The sequence below is a fragment of the Cephus cinctus genome, unplaced genomic scaffold, assembly GCF_000341935.2.
Source record: "Cephus cinctus unplaced genomic scaffold, Ccin1 Ccin1_scaffold0123, whole genome shotgun sequence".
NCBI lineage: Eukaryota > Metazoa > Arthropoda > Insecta > Hymenoptera > Cephidae > Cephus > Cephus cinctus.
Genome location: NW_014332857.1, coordinates 319,752 through 334,675, shown reverse-complemented (window position 1 = coordinate 334,675; position 14,924 = coordinate 319,752). Strand labels below are relative to the sequence as shown.

The 14,924-nt window shown below is 41.4% G+C and overlaps 1 protein-coding gene across 20 annotated transcripts in view; it reads right to left on the bottom strand.

Moving 5' to 3' along the window:
- The window catches only part of LOC107275102 (voltage-dependent L-type calcium channel subunit beta-2), a 53,234-nt gene that overhangs the window by 7,321 nt on the left and 30,989 nt on the right, over window positions 1–14,924 (bottom strand). For 7 of the 20 annotated variants that reach the window (XM_025080067.1, XM_015754889.2, XM_025080069.1 and 4 more), the window contains 9 exons: window positions 4,770–4,886; window positions 3,988–4,107; window positions 3,669–3,879; window positions 3,478–3,575; window positions 2,795–2,800; window positions 2,571–2,707; window positions 2,324–2,489; window positions 1,874–2,243; window positions 1,541–1,579 (listed from right to left, as the gene is read on the bottom strand). In XM_025080067.1, the coding sequence (XP_024935835.1) occupies window positions 1,541–1,579; window positions 1,874–2,243; window positions 2,324–2,489; window positions 2,571–2,707; window positions 2,795–2,800; window positions 3,478–3,575; window positions 3,669–3,879; window positions 3,988–4,107; window positions 4,770–4,886 (1,264 nt within the window). Of the gene's footprint in view, window positions 1–223; window positions 536–1,137; window positions 1,208–1,540; window positions 1,590–1,873; window positions 2,244–2,323; window positions 2,490–2,570; window positions 2,708–2,794; window positions 2,801–3,477; window positions 3,576–3,668; window positions 3,880–3,987; window positions 4,108–4,769; window positions 4,887–6,877; window positions 7,443–8,725; window positions 9,165–10,903; window positions 11,834–14,924 lie in introns of those variants that run through there. The other 13 variants (XM_015754900.2, XM_015754902.2, XM_015754895.2 and 10 more) reach the window with 13 other exon arrangements.

The following is a 14,924-nucleotide window of genomic DNA, read 5'->3' as shown; positions in this document are numbered from 1 at the left end:
GGGGGGGGGGGGGACTGAAAGGGTTGGGGGGTTCGAGCGAGAAAGGTCGACAAAAAATCGTAACAAAGTTAAAAAAGAACGTGAAAATAATGAAATCAGGTGATAACGATGATTGGAGAAAAAAAATTATTGTGTCAATGATTATGATGACTGGATTTAGGGAAGAAGAAAAAAAAACGATCTCAATAATCCGGGCCATGCACCAAAACCCATTGGTACTTACTACAGGGCCGCGTACGTAAAAAGTGTTCCCTATTTCTTTTTTGTGCTAATATTCATTATTGGTCCCTCGGGACTCGAGTGGTAAGTAATAACGTCTGAATTGGTCCGCAAGAATTAGTGGCAGAAGTGGAGCGAGTAGTAGAAGCAGAAGAGATGGAATCCCCGTGAACTCGAGTTTGTTCGTCAGTGAAGTTCGGCCTAAGAGGGGGGCTTGGCTAACTTGATGATTCCAGGTTCTCGGGAGGATCGTCGTCACCTAACGTGACCCTGCCCTGTTTTCTGATGACACCGGTAGCAGCCACCGCCTCAATGGCTTTTACATTAACAAAAGAACATAGAAAAAGAGGTGGGTCAGATAAAAGGCTCACCAAAACCCCCAGCGGTTGGAACCGAACCCCCCTGAATGCTATTTGAATCTCCCCCCTACCTCGCGCACATACTAAAGTAAAGCCTTGATCATTCACACACCTAATTTCATCCTTTTCTCATTCATTTGGCCATTGCTGATACTCGAGGTGACGCTGTTACAGTTAGTAAGTAGTATAGCTAATTTAAAGGATGACGGCTGGACCGAGGGCGGATTCTGTAAGCTTATCTGCGAAATATCCGCCCACGCATCCTTACTTGATAGAGATCAGCGCAGCGTGCATGGTAAAGCTGTGGATAAAAAATTTCGTCGAGCTTGTAGGGTTTGTGTGTGTGCTTGTTTTTTTTTCTTGTTTACAATATGGCGTTTTTAGGATTTTTTTTTTTGCCGCTATCTGTAAAGCTGTCGTGTCGTGCTGTGTTCTTCTTGTGTAGGGTGTGGGAGGATGTGGGTAATCGTGCATTCCCCGTGTAACGTGTGATAAAGATAATGAGAATGCAAAGAGACAACAAAAGGTATATAAACAAACAGAAGTCTTATGAACTAACAGAAATACGGAAAAAGCGCGCCCCCGTTCTCACTGCGGTGGATACAAGTGTGTTGATCCGTACATAGCAGCTGAAAAGAAACATAACGTGAGGATGTGCTAGGCTAAGGGAACATTTTTTTGAGTTATGATCTGTGACTCAGTTCGCGAAAGCCTTTCGTATAAGGATTCTGCGAACGGATCTTTTATTGTGGATTAGAAACATCGTAGAGACGATTTTTCTATTCCACTTGTCAAACTAAAATAATCCCAGGATCGTATGAGAACTTTAGGCGAACGCATGCGATACTTGTATGCTCGCGTGGACAATAACACGGTACAGTTACATACTATATGTATATGCACATAAACGTATAATAAAAAGTATAAACGACGTCTAAGTCTCAGGATTAGGGATTTGTTACCTCTTGGCTCGTGGCCGTAGTAACTCTCATGATGACCTCCTGACACGAACAAGAAATTATTTGTTAGATCATGGGACACAGGAGTTTGTTAAGTCTAAGGTAGACAAAGTCAATTAACAACCCTACGTCCTCTTACGAATTAATTATATCTTAGCATGAAAATAACAATCTACCCCTTCGCTTAAGATTACTTAATTATACGCCGTGTGGCAATAAAAGTCCAGCAAAAAGTTTCATTCGTGTAATCGAGAATCGAACTCGATCATCTTTTTTGTGTGTATCAAGTAAATACTTCATTCCATCTGATTGTAGTTTATAATTCTAATATGATACCTGGTGTGACTCTGGGTGCCAATGCGTCAATGGGTGCATCGGGTGCAGCAACGGCACGTGGTACCTGCGCGACAACAGGAGGATGAGTTGCCCGCCAATAAGCTTCGAGATATTCAGCCACGTGTTCGCAAGCTTCGTCAAGCTGATTTTCATCGAGTATCACGTCGAACATTTCCGGTGGGCATTGGGCCAACTTTTCAGCAGCCACCATTTGCACGTTGAGGTGTCGCGCCTGCGATTTTCCACGCGACTTTATCAGCCTCTGGAGTACCTTTGGCGAGGAGATCTTCAGGTAGACTATAGTGGGCGCCAGACTGGTCTTTGCCAGCTGGGAGGGATGATTGATCGTATCGCAATCTAGGACGACCAGCTGAAATTCCAGATGGCACATTCTTGATTGTATTAAGTTATGATCCTTACAAGGATACTCCAGATCAATTTATGACGTACCTGAAGAGTCCTGGCGAGCTCGAAGATCCTCTCGATTTCAGCTTGGACCTCGGCGAGACAACTACTTTTACTTGCGGATTGTTCCATGAGAGCGCGCTTGGTTGGATTGTTCAGCAAGGATCTTTTTGCCAGCGAGATGTCCGCCATTACCCTCGTTATGATTATCCTGTTACGATGTTAATTGTGATGGAATAGTCATGTAACATTTTTTCTTTTTAAAAGATTTTCTTTTTTCTTTTATACGCACCTGCCTTCAAAACGATGCTTGAGAAAATCGAAAAGTGCCTTCTGCATCATGTCCGTGACCTCGTAACCTTTCAGAGATGGTCCAACCAGAACAACCGGCCTCATAGACGGTACTACGTCGTACGGTGTAGCCGTTTCCTGAAAATTTATTAAACTTGTTGCTTAATTGAGTCGTGAACGATTTCCGCTTTCAATCTCACTTTTTCAAGAGACAGTCTCACTTACGTAGGACTTCATGAGCACGGAATGCAACATTGAAACATTTAAAACAGTTAATGGCCACGTCAACTCAAAAAAACATGCCACCTATAATAGTCTACGACGATACAACGCGAAATTTCTATCCACGATATCGCAACAAAAAATAATTATACAAAATTTTATTTGGCACAAAAAAATTATTAATCGCGTGGCACAAACTAACGTTATCCTAATTCTATGAATCTGCTGACAAGAAAAGTCTAACACAGGTGACCTTTTTTTTCTGAGTCTACTATAGGGCTGTATAGGAGTAGTCGAACGAAATAAAGGACTTTTTTTTTTTAATTTTACGTTAAACCGACAAAAAGACGACAATCTTCCTAAAACTCTCTATTCAGCTAGATCAAACGCTTAGCAATGATAAGACGGATGTCTGATTAAAAAAAAAACGTGTGCACAAAGCGCCAAGCGGTGCACGTCCCCAAGATTTTTTAATTATCACCAGTGCCATTTATCCAACACAGTGTAATTAATTTCTAGTACACTCTAGAATCTAATCTAATTGAAATCGACTGTCTACAAGAGTCAAGCAAGAGACTGATATACTGAATACCGTATAAATACAAGTAAGACAGTATAGTGTAGTAAGGAACAAGATATAGATAGAGAGGGAGAGAAAAATTAAACATTAGCGGCGCTACGTTTACCGGCTTTTTGAAGAAGTTCTTCCTCTTCTCCTTAGCCGGAGGGGTGGTAAGGGTGGCTTTTCCAGGACGTACGTTTCCAACGCTATTGCTGTCGTCACCTGTCAAAAAGAGAAAAAAAGAAATAAAAGTTTATATAAAAAATTCTTTCAATAACAATTAGCACGATCGATTCGAACCAAACAAAATAGTACCTGGTGTCGGAGGTGTCGAACCACGAGATGGCATACCACTCTCACCAAGGTTACCAGAGGATCCTCCGCGTGATGAATAAAATCCCCTGGTACCACGAGCAGCACTAGCCTGTACTCTGAGTGCCTCTAGTTTAACCGGCGAGGGGATGAACCCTACATCGCAACCCTCCTTCACGAGCCTTCCAATCCACCAGTTGTTGTCGTACTTCTCCTGTAAAATTCAAAACGATCAATTTCCATCATGATTGGGTAACACCAATCGATATCGATCTTGGGTGATCGAATAGAGTGTTCATAAAAAAAAACATAGCCAGCTCACCTTAATATGGAGAAAATCGCGGACGTCAAAACTGACGGCCGAGCCGTGGACTGGCGAGTCGTCATCGACGGAACCGTCATAGCTGACGTTCGTCCTGACGGCAAACGCTACCGGTTTCGTCTGTTTGGGAATAAAGTCAAGATCATTAACAAGATGTCAAATTACAATGCCTTTTGAAATTACAACCCCATCGTCTACTGCCGTTACCAAGGGGTTGTTTAGAAAGGGGTGGGTGACCATCTTGGTTGACCTTGTGTCTCCTATCGACTTTTCGACTTAGGTCAAAGCCAAGGGACCTGGGAACGTCTTTCGACGCAATGGATATTCTGTATTACCGATAAGTATCTTTTATTATCAATTTTCTTTTCTTTTTTTTTTTCTTTTGGCTAAGTCACAGTCAGGTCTCATTGTCGCGCGACGAAAGTGAGGCGATGGGGATTCTATGATATAAATAGACATAGACGTAGAATGAAAAATAGAAAGGAAATATAGGGATTTCGAATAACGAATAAAGGCGAATTCATAGTCACGTTAAATAGGACGAAAGAAAATAGTCTTAAACGTGACGTTGGTCGATATCCGCGTTCTCATTGACTCTTCGAAGTAAAAAAAATATCCCTTGTTTTTATTCCTAAGGGTGGATATATTATTCCAATGACAAACGACTAATGGGTATCACACGATACCCATTAGAAGCAGCATGATCTTACATGAGAAATGAACTTTTCAATATCGAAGTTATATGCTGTGACAAATTTAATAATAAAAAAAAATTGACTCACCCTAGCTTTTTCAAGTTGATTAAGGGCCTGTCTCTCCTTTTCGCGACGCAAACTTTCCTTCTCCTCGTCCAGCGAGAGATCCGAGCTCGGCTGCGAGTAATTCGAGTCCGCCGAGCCCTGAAAGTATGAAACAAAGGCAAGGATAATTTTTTTAAAAAAATTCAAGAAAAAACAAACTAGTCTAAAAAATTCAAAAAATATCGAAGAAACAAATTCAATAACTGTGCCGTTAAACGCTTCGCATTAAATGTCATCATGATTAAATAATATTGCAAATGGACGACGTAGGTAATTGACTTGTCGCTCGCCAATGACAGCTTATTGCGTAAATATTTTCGCAATTATTGGGTTTGGCATCTAAGTGACAGCAGATTTTGCCGATAGCCTTGCTAATTAAAATTCGCAATCACTTAGTTGCCAACCCAACATTAAAAAAAAAAAATTATTTTTCTGAAACATCGTAGAAAAAAAAAACTTTGAACGACAGGAAAACATCGAAAAATTTCCAAATATGGGGAGCTAACTTCCCGCACCCGAAAATAGGTGCTACTGGCCCAAAGGACATCACAGGGTGCGTCCACACAACGTTTCACTCAACATTCGTTTGGAGTTTCGCATGCGTTCACCTACGAAGGTAAAGGTACGTTTGGCACGATGTAATTTCGCTCCCATTTTCTCGTATGCTTGGTTACGAGTTAGCGTCCCGCTTTGCTTATAGTCACTACCCGGTATCACTATTAATAAAGTAACAATGTTAGAAAAGACTATAGCAACGTGATAAAACGATTGAAGCGTTTGTATAGATCCTAAGGTACGGCAACGTTAACCGCATTCAGGAAGACGATATATATGTACGTGCTATACGTGATGCTAACGATTTAGAACTGTCCGGGCGGTAGCGTAAAGAAACTAGAAAGAGCTGTCGATCAATCAATAAGCAAGACCCAGTCGATTTATTAGTGGTGTAGTCGTGTGACGGTAGTAACTGGAGTTGTTGAGTATGTAACAGGCAAGTCCAGGCCAGAAATCATTATTTATTTAGTTAGGCCACGTGGGCGTGCGCGCGCAATGGAACAGTCCATGGGTTTAACGTTTATTTTTGAGCGACGATCGACAGATATAAATAAGAAACGATCGACGGAGAAAAACATACTCAAGGCTATAATGTAAATGTATTTTCATGCAATACGCGACGAGTCAAAGTTTAGAGTAAATATGAGCTACAACGTGAGTGAAAGGAATTTTTTGGGGGAAAAATTCAGAGGTTAATTAGAAAAATTAAACAAAAAAAGTGCACCTACTCAAAAAAAAAAAGTATCTCGTAACAAATTCATAAAGTTAATTAATGCCCTTGTCCAGTTCTAATTAGTCATCGTGGCTGCCGGACACGTTTTAATTGTCTTCGCGAGTACTCCTCGTCTCCTGACACCTGAAACAGACACTTTCAGTAGAGAAAGAGGCACTCGCGAACTCATAACCAAACAGAGTCCAGGGTACGACGTTCCCTAGGATTCTTTTCCGTCGATATGGAGGTTTAAGGTTTAATGCGAGATGAGAAATTGGAAGAGTCTCTCTTAGCGGGATTTCGTGCGAAGGGTGGAATATACCCTCCTGTGGGTATGTATCCATGGCGACGACCTTTTCCCAATGTGGAGTTCCCTACCTCGTCTCTTAGCCACGGCAGCATCTCAAGTTTGGATTGTGTCTTTCTCTTTCGACTGATGAAAGCTTTCAATCCCAAGGGTGAAATTTAGGATGCGTTTTGTACCCTGCAACCCTCGCTGCATCGATGCAGATGCGCTCCGCGCACATAAAATATGGAGGTATCTGTAGGTATGCTGAAATAACCGGGGTCCCCGATATCCAAGTGACCCACAGAAAGAACACACCTATGGTTTTATTGCGTTCGCCATAGACAAAGGAATTCGTTCGAGCGTTCTGGTTTAGCTTTACACGTCACGTTTGTTATTAAGCCAAGCATGCAGCCGGGAGGAAAACAGGAATAAAAATAACATGGCGTACAAGAAGAACAGTAGCAGAAGCCTGCACATGAAAGATATTGAACGATACTAGGTTTGAATTCAGTTGCCTTCTTGTACATTTAATACCTGAGTAAATAGCTTGTTGTAGCCGGAATTCTGCTGGTTGTATCCGATCATCGCCGGGAACCGGAAACGCCTTCCACGGCGATTCTATCCGGCTTCTTTTTTTTTCTTCGTTTCACACGCACTCTCTCACACACACACACACACTCTCTTACTCTCTCTCTCACTCACTCTCTTTTTAGATTTCACCAACTAACTCACTACCGCATTGCGACTATCGGCACGAAACTTCAACCGTATTTTATTTCACTTTGATTTTTCGCAGTGTCTACACGACTGCCATCACCGTTGTTACGACATACTTCACGGGTTATACTCTTTGTTCCGTACGTTTTGTATACATGCGTCAACTTTTTACGTTTTCGTTTGCAAGCCATCCAAACACGACGAGGTGCCACTTTCAGCTATGCAATTCCGCCAACGCACATTTCGCTACCGAATGCACGAACATGGCTTCACGTGGCCTGCGGTTTGTGGACGCGACGTAATACGCCGTTTGCTTATAATGGCGGGACTTAAGATTTCAAAAATGTTTCGAGTAATCGTCAGTATTCACTCCAGGCTAAAACTGTAACGAGAATTCATGACGCTTTTTTAATTTACGTGACACGCGGTTATTTAGGTTCACGGGGGAATTTAATTACGTGGCCGAACGTGCATGAGATTTTGCCAACCGCCATTTCGAACATTTAATCTTCAGTTTCACAAAAAGAAGAAAAACAGTTAAACTAAAGAAAACTAAGAAAACAAAACGCACTTTGAGTTTTATATACCCTCCTTACCGTCTGGCTTTACGGACAAATCGCGACTGTGCCACTGTCGGTATCCATGGGGGTATGTCTGTATACATATAGGTTCGTATACCAAGGAATGCGCCGCGCATGCGCACTCCTCTGTGCCTGCCAGTTGATTGAATCAACAATCCTCTTTCTCGTCCCCTTCAGTGACCTCCCATATAGAACCAACCCTCGCGTAATATAATTTATATTTTTTCAGACTTCTCGAGACTTTCGTGCACTTCAAATCTATTCTATCGGAAATCGTGAAGGGAGAATTGACGATGCATCTCACAGATTGATAATAATGGTGAACATGCAAAATCACGTGCACAACCCCACTAACCTAGCGATTGTATTAAACCGTGAGGAGGAGGGGCGTTTGTTTTGTTAATAGTATCATTTCTCAGGAATGAAAAGGAGGTCTGACATGAGATAAATGCGAGAGAAAAGAACAACAGAACAGCTATACACCGTTTAGTTGGCGAGAAATTTGCCAGACATTTAATGTCCATAGGATGCTTATGGGACGATACTTATAGAGCGAAGAAAAATTACGTACCTACTGACATTATTTTATATTCAATTTGCCATTTTCCAAGCTGTATTTTGGGTGGCATGAGAATGGTAAATTATATGATATATATAAATACACACATATGATTTAAATCAAATGACAAATCTATCTTGATTCATTTTAGTATCATCTTGTGACTTTCTATAAAATTGGACACGCTATACTGCTTATTGGATAATTAATTAATCCTCCTATCCCCACCGATATACAACTGAGGTTGATGTTAGACGATTGAAATCAGGCTATCGAACACGAGGCTCGACGAAATTAAGATTCGATTAAGGAATGTCTCGGTTTTATTAAAAAAAAAAAAATAACAAAAGATATCTAGATATTAGTCTACTCCAGGGTAATAGCGTCACTCGTTCTTTACGAAAGAATAATTTTTCTTATTAAACCACGTATTTCAGTAGAGTTACATTCCGGTCTAATTAATAGAGGTTAGCTTGGTTCACGCGATTCAAATGAGCCATCTGACATTTTTGCCATACGACTGACCTTTCTGAACGGATAGTAAATTTTTCGATGATGTTAAAAATCACACAAACCACAAGTTTCCTTCGTGTAAAAGAATTTTCCTTGTAAACGAATAAATTCAGTTGAAAACATTTAGTCAACGACTGCGCCGCGTATTTTCACTGTTTCGCGATGCACGCGTTCAGGCGCACTCTCAAGCACATTCTTGGACGCGTGAGAGTTTCACTGGGTCAAAAACTCGCGTTGAAGATAGGTAAAAATGTGTCAAAACAACGCAGTCAATAAACAGAGATAAAGGGAGAATGATAATAATAACAAAAATGTTAAGGGAATCGTACGGGGGTCGGACGGAGTGTGACAACGCACCGGCCGGCAATCAAGTCTTATGCCGGGTGCACAAGAACTCGCGTCGTACGATCGTCTTGACGCCCAGCCGTTCGGCGTCGGACTTGGTGCGCAAACTGACGTCCCGAGCTTCGGCTTTTCTGTATTAGTAGTTGGTTGATCATTGGCCCGGTTTCTCAGACCAGCTGCGAGGTGGCAGCACGCCCGATCGCGGACGACACCCCCGTATATCGATCGGGCAACCCGTGCACCACCTAAACCGACAAGACGCCCCTGGAACCCGATGCCACCGACGCCAGCGGCCACTGCACTCTAGCATTGTCGTGTCCTATCATCCCCTATGGGCACGTAAATCGCAAACGGGACGCGGCATGACTTTCATTAAGGGGTACCGATGCGCCACCCGGTACATAGTGCTCCTATTACATACATTTACCGAGAATTTTCATTGTGATACAACCCTAGGTAATTCTAGGGAATTTTATGCAAGACGTATAAAAGCCATATAGACCCTGTCCCGGCTGTATTAAATAAATTCACTCTTTTATTTTTCTAATCCCTTCCGCTCGTTAGACCCTTTATTGTCCGGGGGTTGTTTCATGGCACCAGCCTATATCGGAAGACTGTTGTTTCAACCCCAAGAAAATAAGGGTAGCATTCGTCAGGTACGATACAATCTCAGCCAGAGGTGGATCGAACCTAAAGATTAGTGGCACTAGTCCAAAACCCTAGGGAGTCACCCTTCACCCAACCAACCCCAATATTTTTTCTATTCTTTCCAAAAATCGATTGATGGCAACCGGTTGGACGTCGAAAAGAGAAAAAAAATATTTTCGACACTTCACATTTTTTTTCTTTCTAAAATTAACAATAACGTATTGAAACCCAAGCCTCGTCAATTTCTTCGTTTGATCCACGATAATCGACCAAAATCCGTTGTACATCAGTTTCGCACATATTTTTTATACTTAATTATTAAAAAAAAAAATTATCATTAGACATTACCTATTCTTTACCTTTTCTTATGCGTCAAGTAGCAGCTTTTAATACGCAGGGTAAACAGGTCGATATCAGGGGTTAGCAATTTTCATTATACATCCTATACCAGACGTCTTCAAGGGGTAACAGAGCGGGGGACGCAAGGGGGAGGCAGGGGGGGATGAGTGAGCACCGAATTCTCAAGTTAAGAAGCGTCGCGACGCACACTCTACTCGCGTCTCGTCTTGTATTTTTAGGCAAGTACCTACCGATCGTTACGTAAGTAGTTCCGAAATCTACGTAGACGTATATATGTACGTCGCCAACTCAAATACACCGGGTGGTATATACATATATATATATATATATAGACGTACATAAGTATCCCCACGTGTATATATGCGCATATATACAGAAGCACGCATATATATCATATATCTATATACATTCACAGCAGGCATCCGGTTCCGTCAGAGCCACATGGTCCCAGCATCCAGAACGCATTCCTGCAGTACATATATGTACCTTCATATCCAAGGAGTGACATATATGTACATATATGTACCTTCATATCCACTATATATGTATAGTCGTACTATAGTCAGTACGTCATTTCGATTTATGAGAAAAATCATAACAGTCAATGGCACGAAGATCCGCTAAGTTTTTGGAGGCAGCCAGTAGGTAGATGAAGGATCCTCTTTCATTCATGAAATCCGACATTTGGGTGAGACGTTAACACGTGTGTACATACGTGGAATTTAACGGATATCGCTAGGACGCCTCAGAATGGATCATTATGACGATCGACGATGATCAGGGTGATTAGGGAAAATCTCTGAAATGATAAAATTTCATTTTGTTTTATGGGTTTACCTTCCTTCTGCCAAATGGCTTGTAGTGATCTCGTTTCATGGGTCGTCGCATGTGATGAGCCATCCTGGTTTACGAGAATGTCAGTAACGAATGTTCCTGTGGGATGCTGCGCGCAGACGGTAGGTAAGACACCCGAGACGTACGGGAAAGAGAAAGGGGTTTCGAGAAATTTTAGAAAAATTTTTGTGGGTGTGAGAAAAAATTTTGAATTTCAAGGTAAAAGTTTGTTAATTAAGGTTATCGTGTGGGAATTTATTTGTTTTACTAGGATTAGAGCGTTCGTCAGCTTCGCGACTTTCTCGCTTTGTCGCGCCAGCAATGTCTTCTGGCTCTCTGCCACATTTATCACTATAGCGTAAGCTTCCTTCACTCACCGCCACGATTTGACACTAACTTCCGGTTTTCTATGATATCCTGCATCTGATTCAGGTGGATCGACGATTCATTGAGAATTAGGTAGAAAAGTCGAGGATTGTAACTTTTTTTTTTTCGGTATCCCTCTTTAAGATCTGTAACGGGGATGTGTACTTGACCTTGTCTCTGCGATCTCGAAGCGGAAAGATCGTAGATATTCAATATGGAATTGTTGGTACAGACGTGTGGCTCGTCCTTTTTGGGAATGATTTGGAGATGATTTTTTGTTTTTGTCTTTTTTTTTTTCAATGAGATAATCGTATCGATGGTTATCAATCTCGTTGATGCGGCTTTGATCGTGAGTCACTTGACGCGGTAGTCGGAGTTCAAAGTCAAGTCGCGGAGTTACGTGAAATCCTTGAATGAGCCATGTGACAGTTTTTGATAACGCGTCACTACGAATCGCCGATCGATACGAGCAATTTAATTTCTTAGCCCGTGCGTTATTATTGTGTGCGGTGGTTTCGGAGGATTATTACGAGTTCCCGAGACAGTCCCGCGGGTTCTGTGTGCGGACTTGGTGGTACTGTCTGGCGATGAGGTTTTGGAACGCACCACGACCTCCTCCGCTATAAATAAATGCGGCTGCTACTGCCAGCAGACGTGTGCCTTCGCGCGATTCGATTCGTCGTAATTTCGCCACCCGGTATACTGTCGAAGGACGGATGCTTTTCGTGATGAGAGTTAGCTGGGATTGAACGTTATAGGGAGAACGTGCCGATATTGCCAAGCGCCACTAGTGTGGTTTCTTTGATTTTTTGTCCTATACGTTTTTTAAATTTTCTTCAAGAATTTTTTCATAATTCAATTCTAATCATTCAGTCACGTGTACGAAACATGAAAATTGTTATATGGTATTCGGTAGTATGCTCGAAGTACGATCGGACTTAAATAGGATTTTTATAAGTGGTAGATAAATATTTAGACGCGTTCAAGAGGCATAGTCAATATGATATTTTGTATGTAGGATGAGATATAAATAGTAAATTGGATGTACATAGAGTAGTGATTTACGGTGTTAAGTTTTGAAAGATTAAATAAAACGCTCTTGAAACTTCTTGAATACATATATTGACAAATGACAATGTCAAATACGATATTACTATAATATACTACCGTCGATAAAAATGTTCTAAGCTCAAACACGATTAGTGGGTAAAAATGATTAACAAGAAAAACATACATATACCATCCACAGCGAATGAGAAAACATTATAGTTCTTCCTTACCGACCGTAGGGAAATGACAGAGCGGAACGTTTGGTTACCTTCTGAGTGACATCTCAGTGTTCTTCCCAGATGTCACTGATAGCTCGTTCAAATAACACAAACAACGAGAGTATCTTCCTGCTAATTTCGGAATATAAGGAAATAAAGAAAATAAGATACTACCACACGCGTCGTAACACTCCAAGAGACCAAAAGCCCAAGGAAGGCGTCGACCGGAAGTGACATTCTCAGAGTAAATCCATTAAATGAAAGTCCGGTACGGAAAGAAAGCATAGAATAAGTAATAAAAAACATGCTCCATAAAAAAAAGTCCATATAAAAATGAAACGATAAACAAAAAAAAGCAAGAACAAAGAAGAATTTACGCGTGTCGGAACGAAATAAGTAACCGGTTGGTATTATTTTGGATCATGGTGTTTTATAGCCAGGCAGATGCGCATCCTCAATATTCCAGAAGCCGACTTGCCTCGTTTTAATTATCAAGTGTCGCCGCGACTCGCCGTTTCCGTTGTTATTTTCGTTGTGGACCCTTCCTCCATATTTTATATCTATATGCCCGCAGACATATTTTTTCCAAGAGTGCCGCTTACAACTTTTCCTATCACGCCACACTGCCTCTCCCCCATCTTTTATTCTCATTTTTCACATCCCTCCCGGCCTTCCGCCGCCCCGCGCACCTGTTTCACTTGAGTTGCATCACCGAGAACGCGCATCCCCGGAAATGTAGGTCGCTTTGTCGTTCGTTGCTGGGGCAAATATAGAATCTTGGGATCTTCACGGTCCTGAGACCAGAGCTCCGCCCGTAACTACGTTAGTCAATAGAAAAGGCGGTCTCGAATTAATTCGAGGCTTCAAATAACGACCAAAGAATTTTCCCTTGAAAAAAAAAAAAAAATTCATCCCACCAAATACTCGTTAAATCCACAAAAAGCAAATTAAAGTTCAAAATTCCCATTCGCAATTTCTCCTCCATCTCTAAAAAAAATTTTTAACCCCCCCGATCAACCCTACCCATATACGTCCCGTCAAGCTATAAAAAATCAACATAATAAGAAACAAAAAAAACCAATCGATCCTTCCAAACCTAACCTAACCTAACCTAACCTAACCTCAAACCCATCAAGAAATCAATACGATTGCATATAACGATATAAAGTAGTACAACAGCAAACGACATAAATGTTTTTTTTTTACATACACAAAACAAGAACGATCACAAGGCAATCAGCAATTGCACGCGTGATGCCTCTCAACCAATAAAAACAGCAACTTTGTCTCTTATAATTCCATTTAATTAACATAGTTTAATAATCACGACTTATACCAACCAGCCACAATAGTCTAACACATCCCTATCATACATAAAGTCACCATCGACTGGTTCTCCCCACAAAAAGTTCTCTTTCACGTAATCTATGAAATTTCTAAAAACACAAATAAAGCCCGCTATACCCGCGTACCACCCATACTGTCCACATAACGAAAGACCGTCAGCGCATTTCCAAACGAGTATCTACTCCAAAGGGTATTAATTACTATAGCATCTAATTTTCAAATGCTCTCTTAAGCAATGCCAGCCATATACACGATCATCATACGTGCCTCAGGCATGTAACGTGCATCCAAAAGAAAATCACTCGGCTTCCATATACCTACACCCATACGTTACATATCAATATATTTTACATATATACACCACATACAATTTTACGTACAAAACGTCGTAACGTGCGCGTGTATCTCCGCACGGCTTTCTCTTTTTATAGTCCTCTAAGCACTGACCAAGTCCGCCACCGCCCATGTCCCACTGCCTTAAGCCCATATAGCATTTACATACGTCTACCAAAAGTCCAGTCGCCACTGTACCCACCAGTGTACCCGTGGATATCCTATTACCCGACATACCACACACGGTCGAGCGACAAAGTGCGCTACGCTCGTTCCCAAGACAAATAAAATCACGTAGACGTAGAATTAGGTGAAGTTAGTTAGAACACGCCTTAGATTTAGGTAATTAACCAAAAAATTACATTTCTCGTAAAAACCTACTTCCGAGGCACCGAGTACGTGATTCGCGTAAAAAGAATCTACGACCGATGACTGTCATAAATTTTTCCCGAATAAGGTAAGATTTTTATATTCGACTCGCAACCATAATTTTCGTACTTCAATTAGGTCTCGAATCTACACGGATAACTTAACCCCTTCGCGTAATTGGCATATCGTCGATCACAGGTGCCTACATCGATGACACGTAAAAATGCAAAATTACGCATACGTTAATTAACGCGATTTCATAAACTGGCAACAAATCGTATCCGTGGACATTAACATATTTAATGCCAAGGACTTTTTTGCGAACAGACCCACCCCACCCC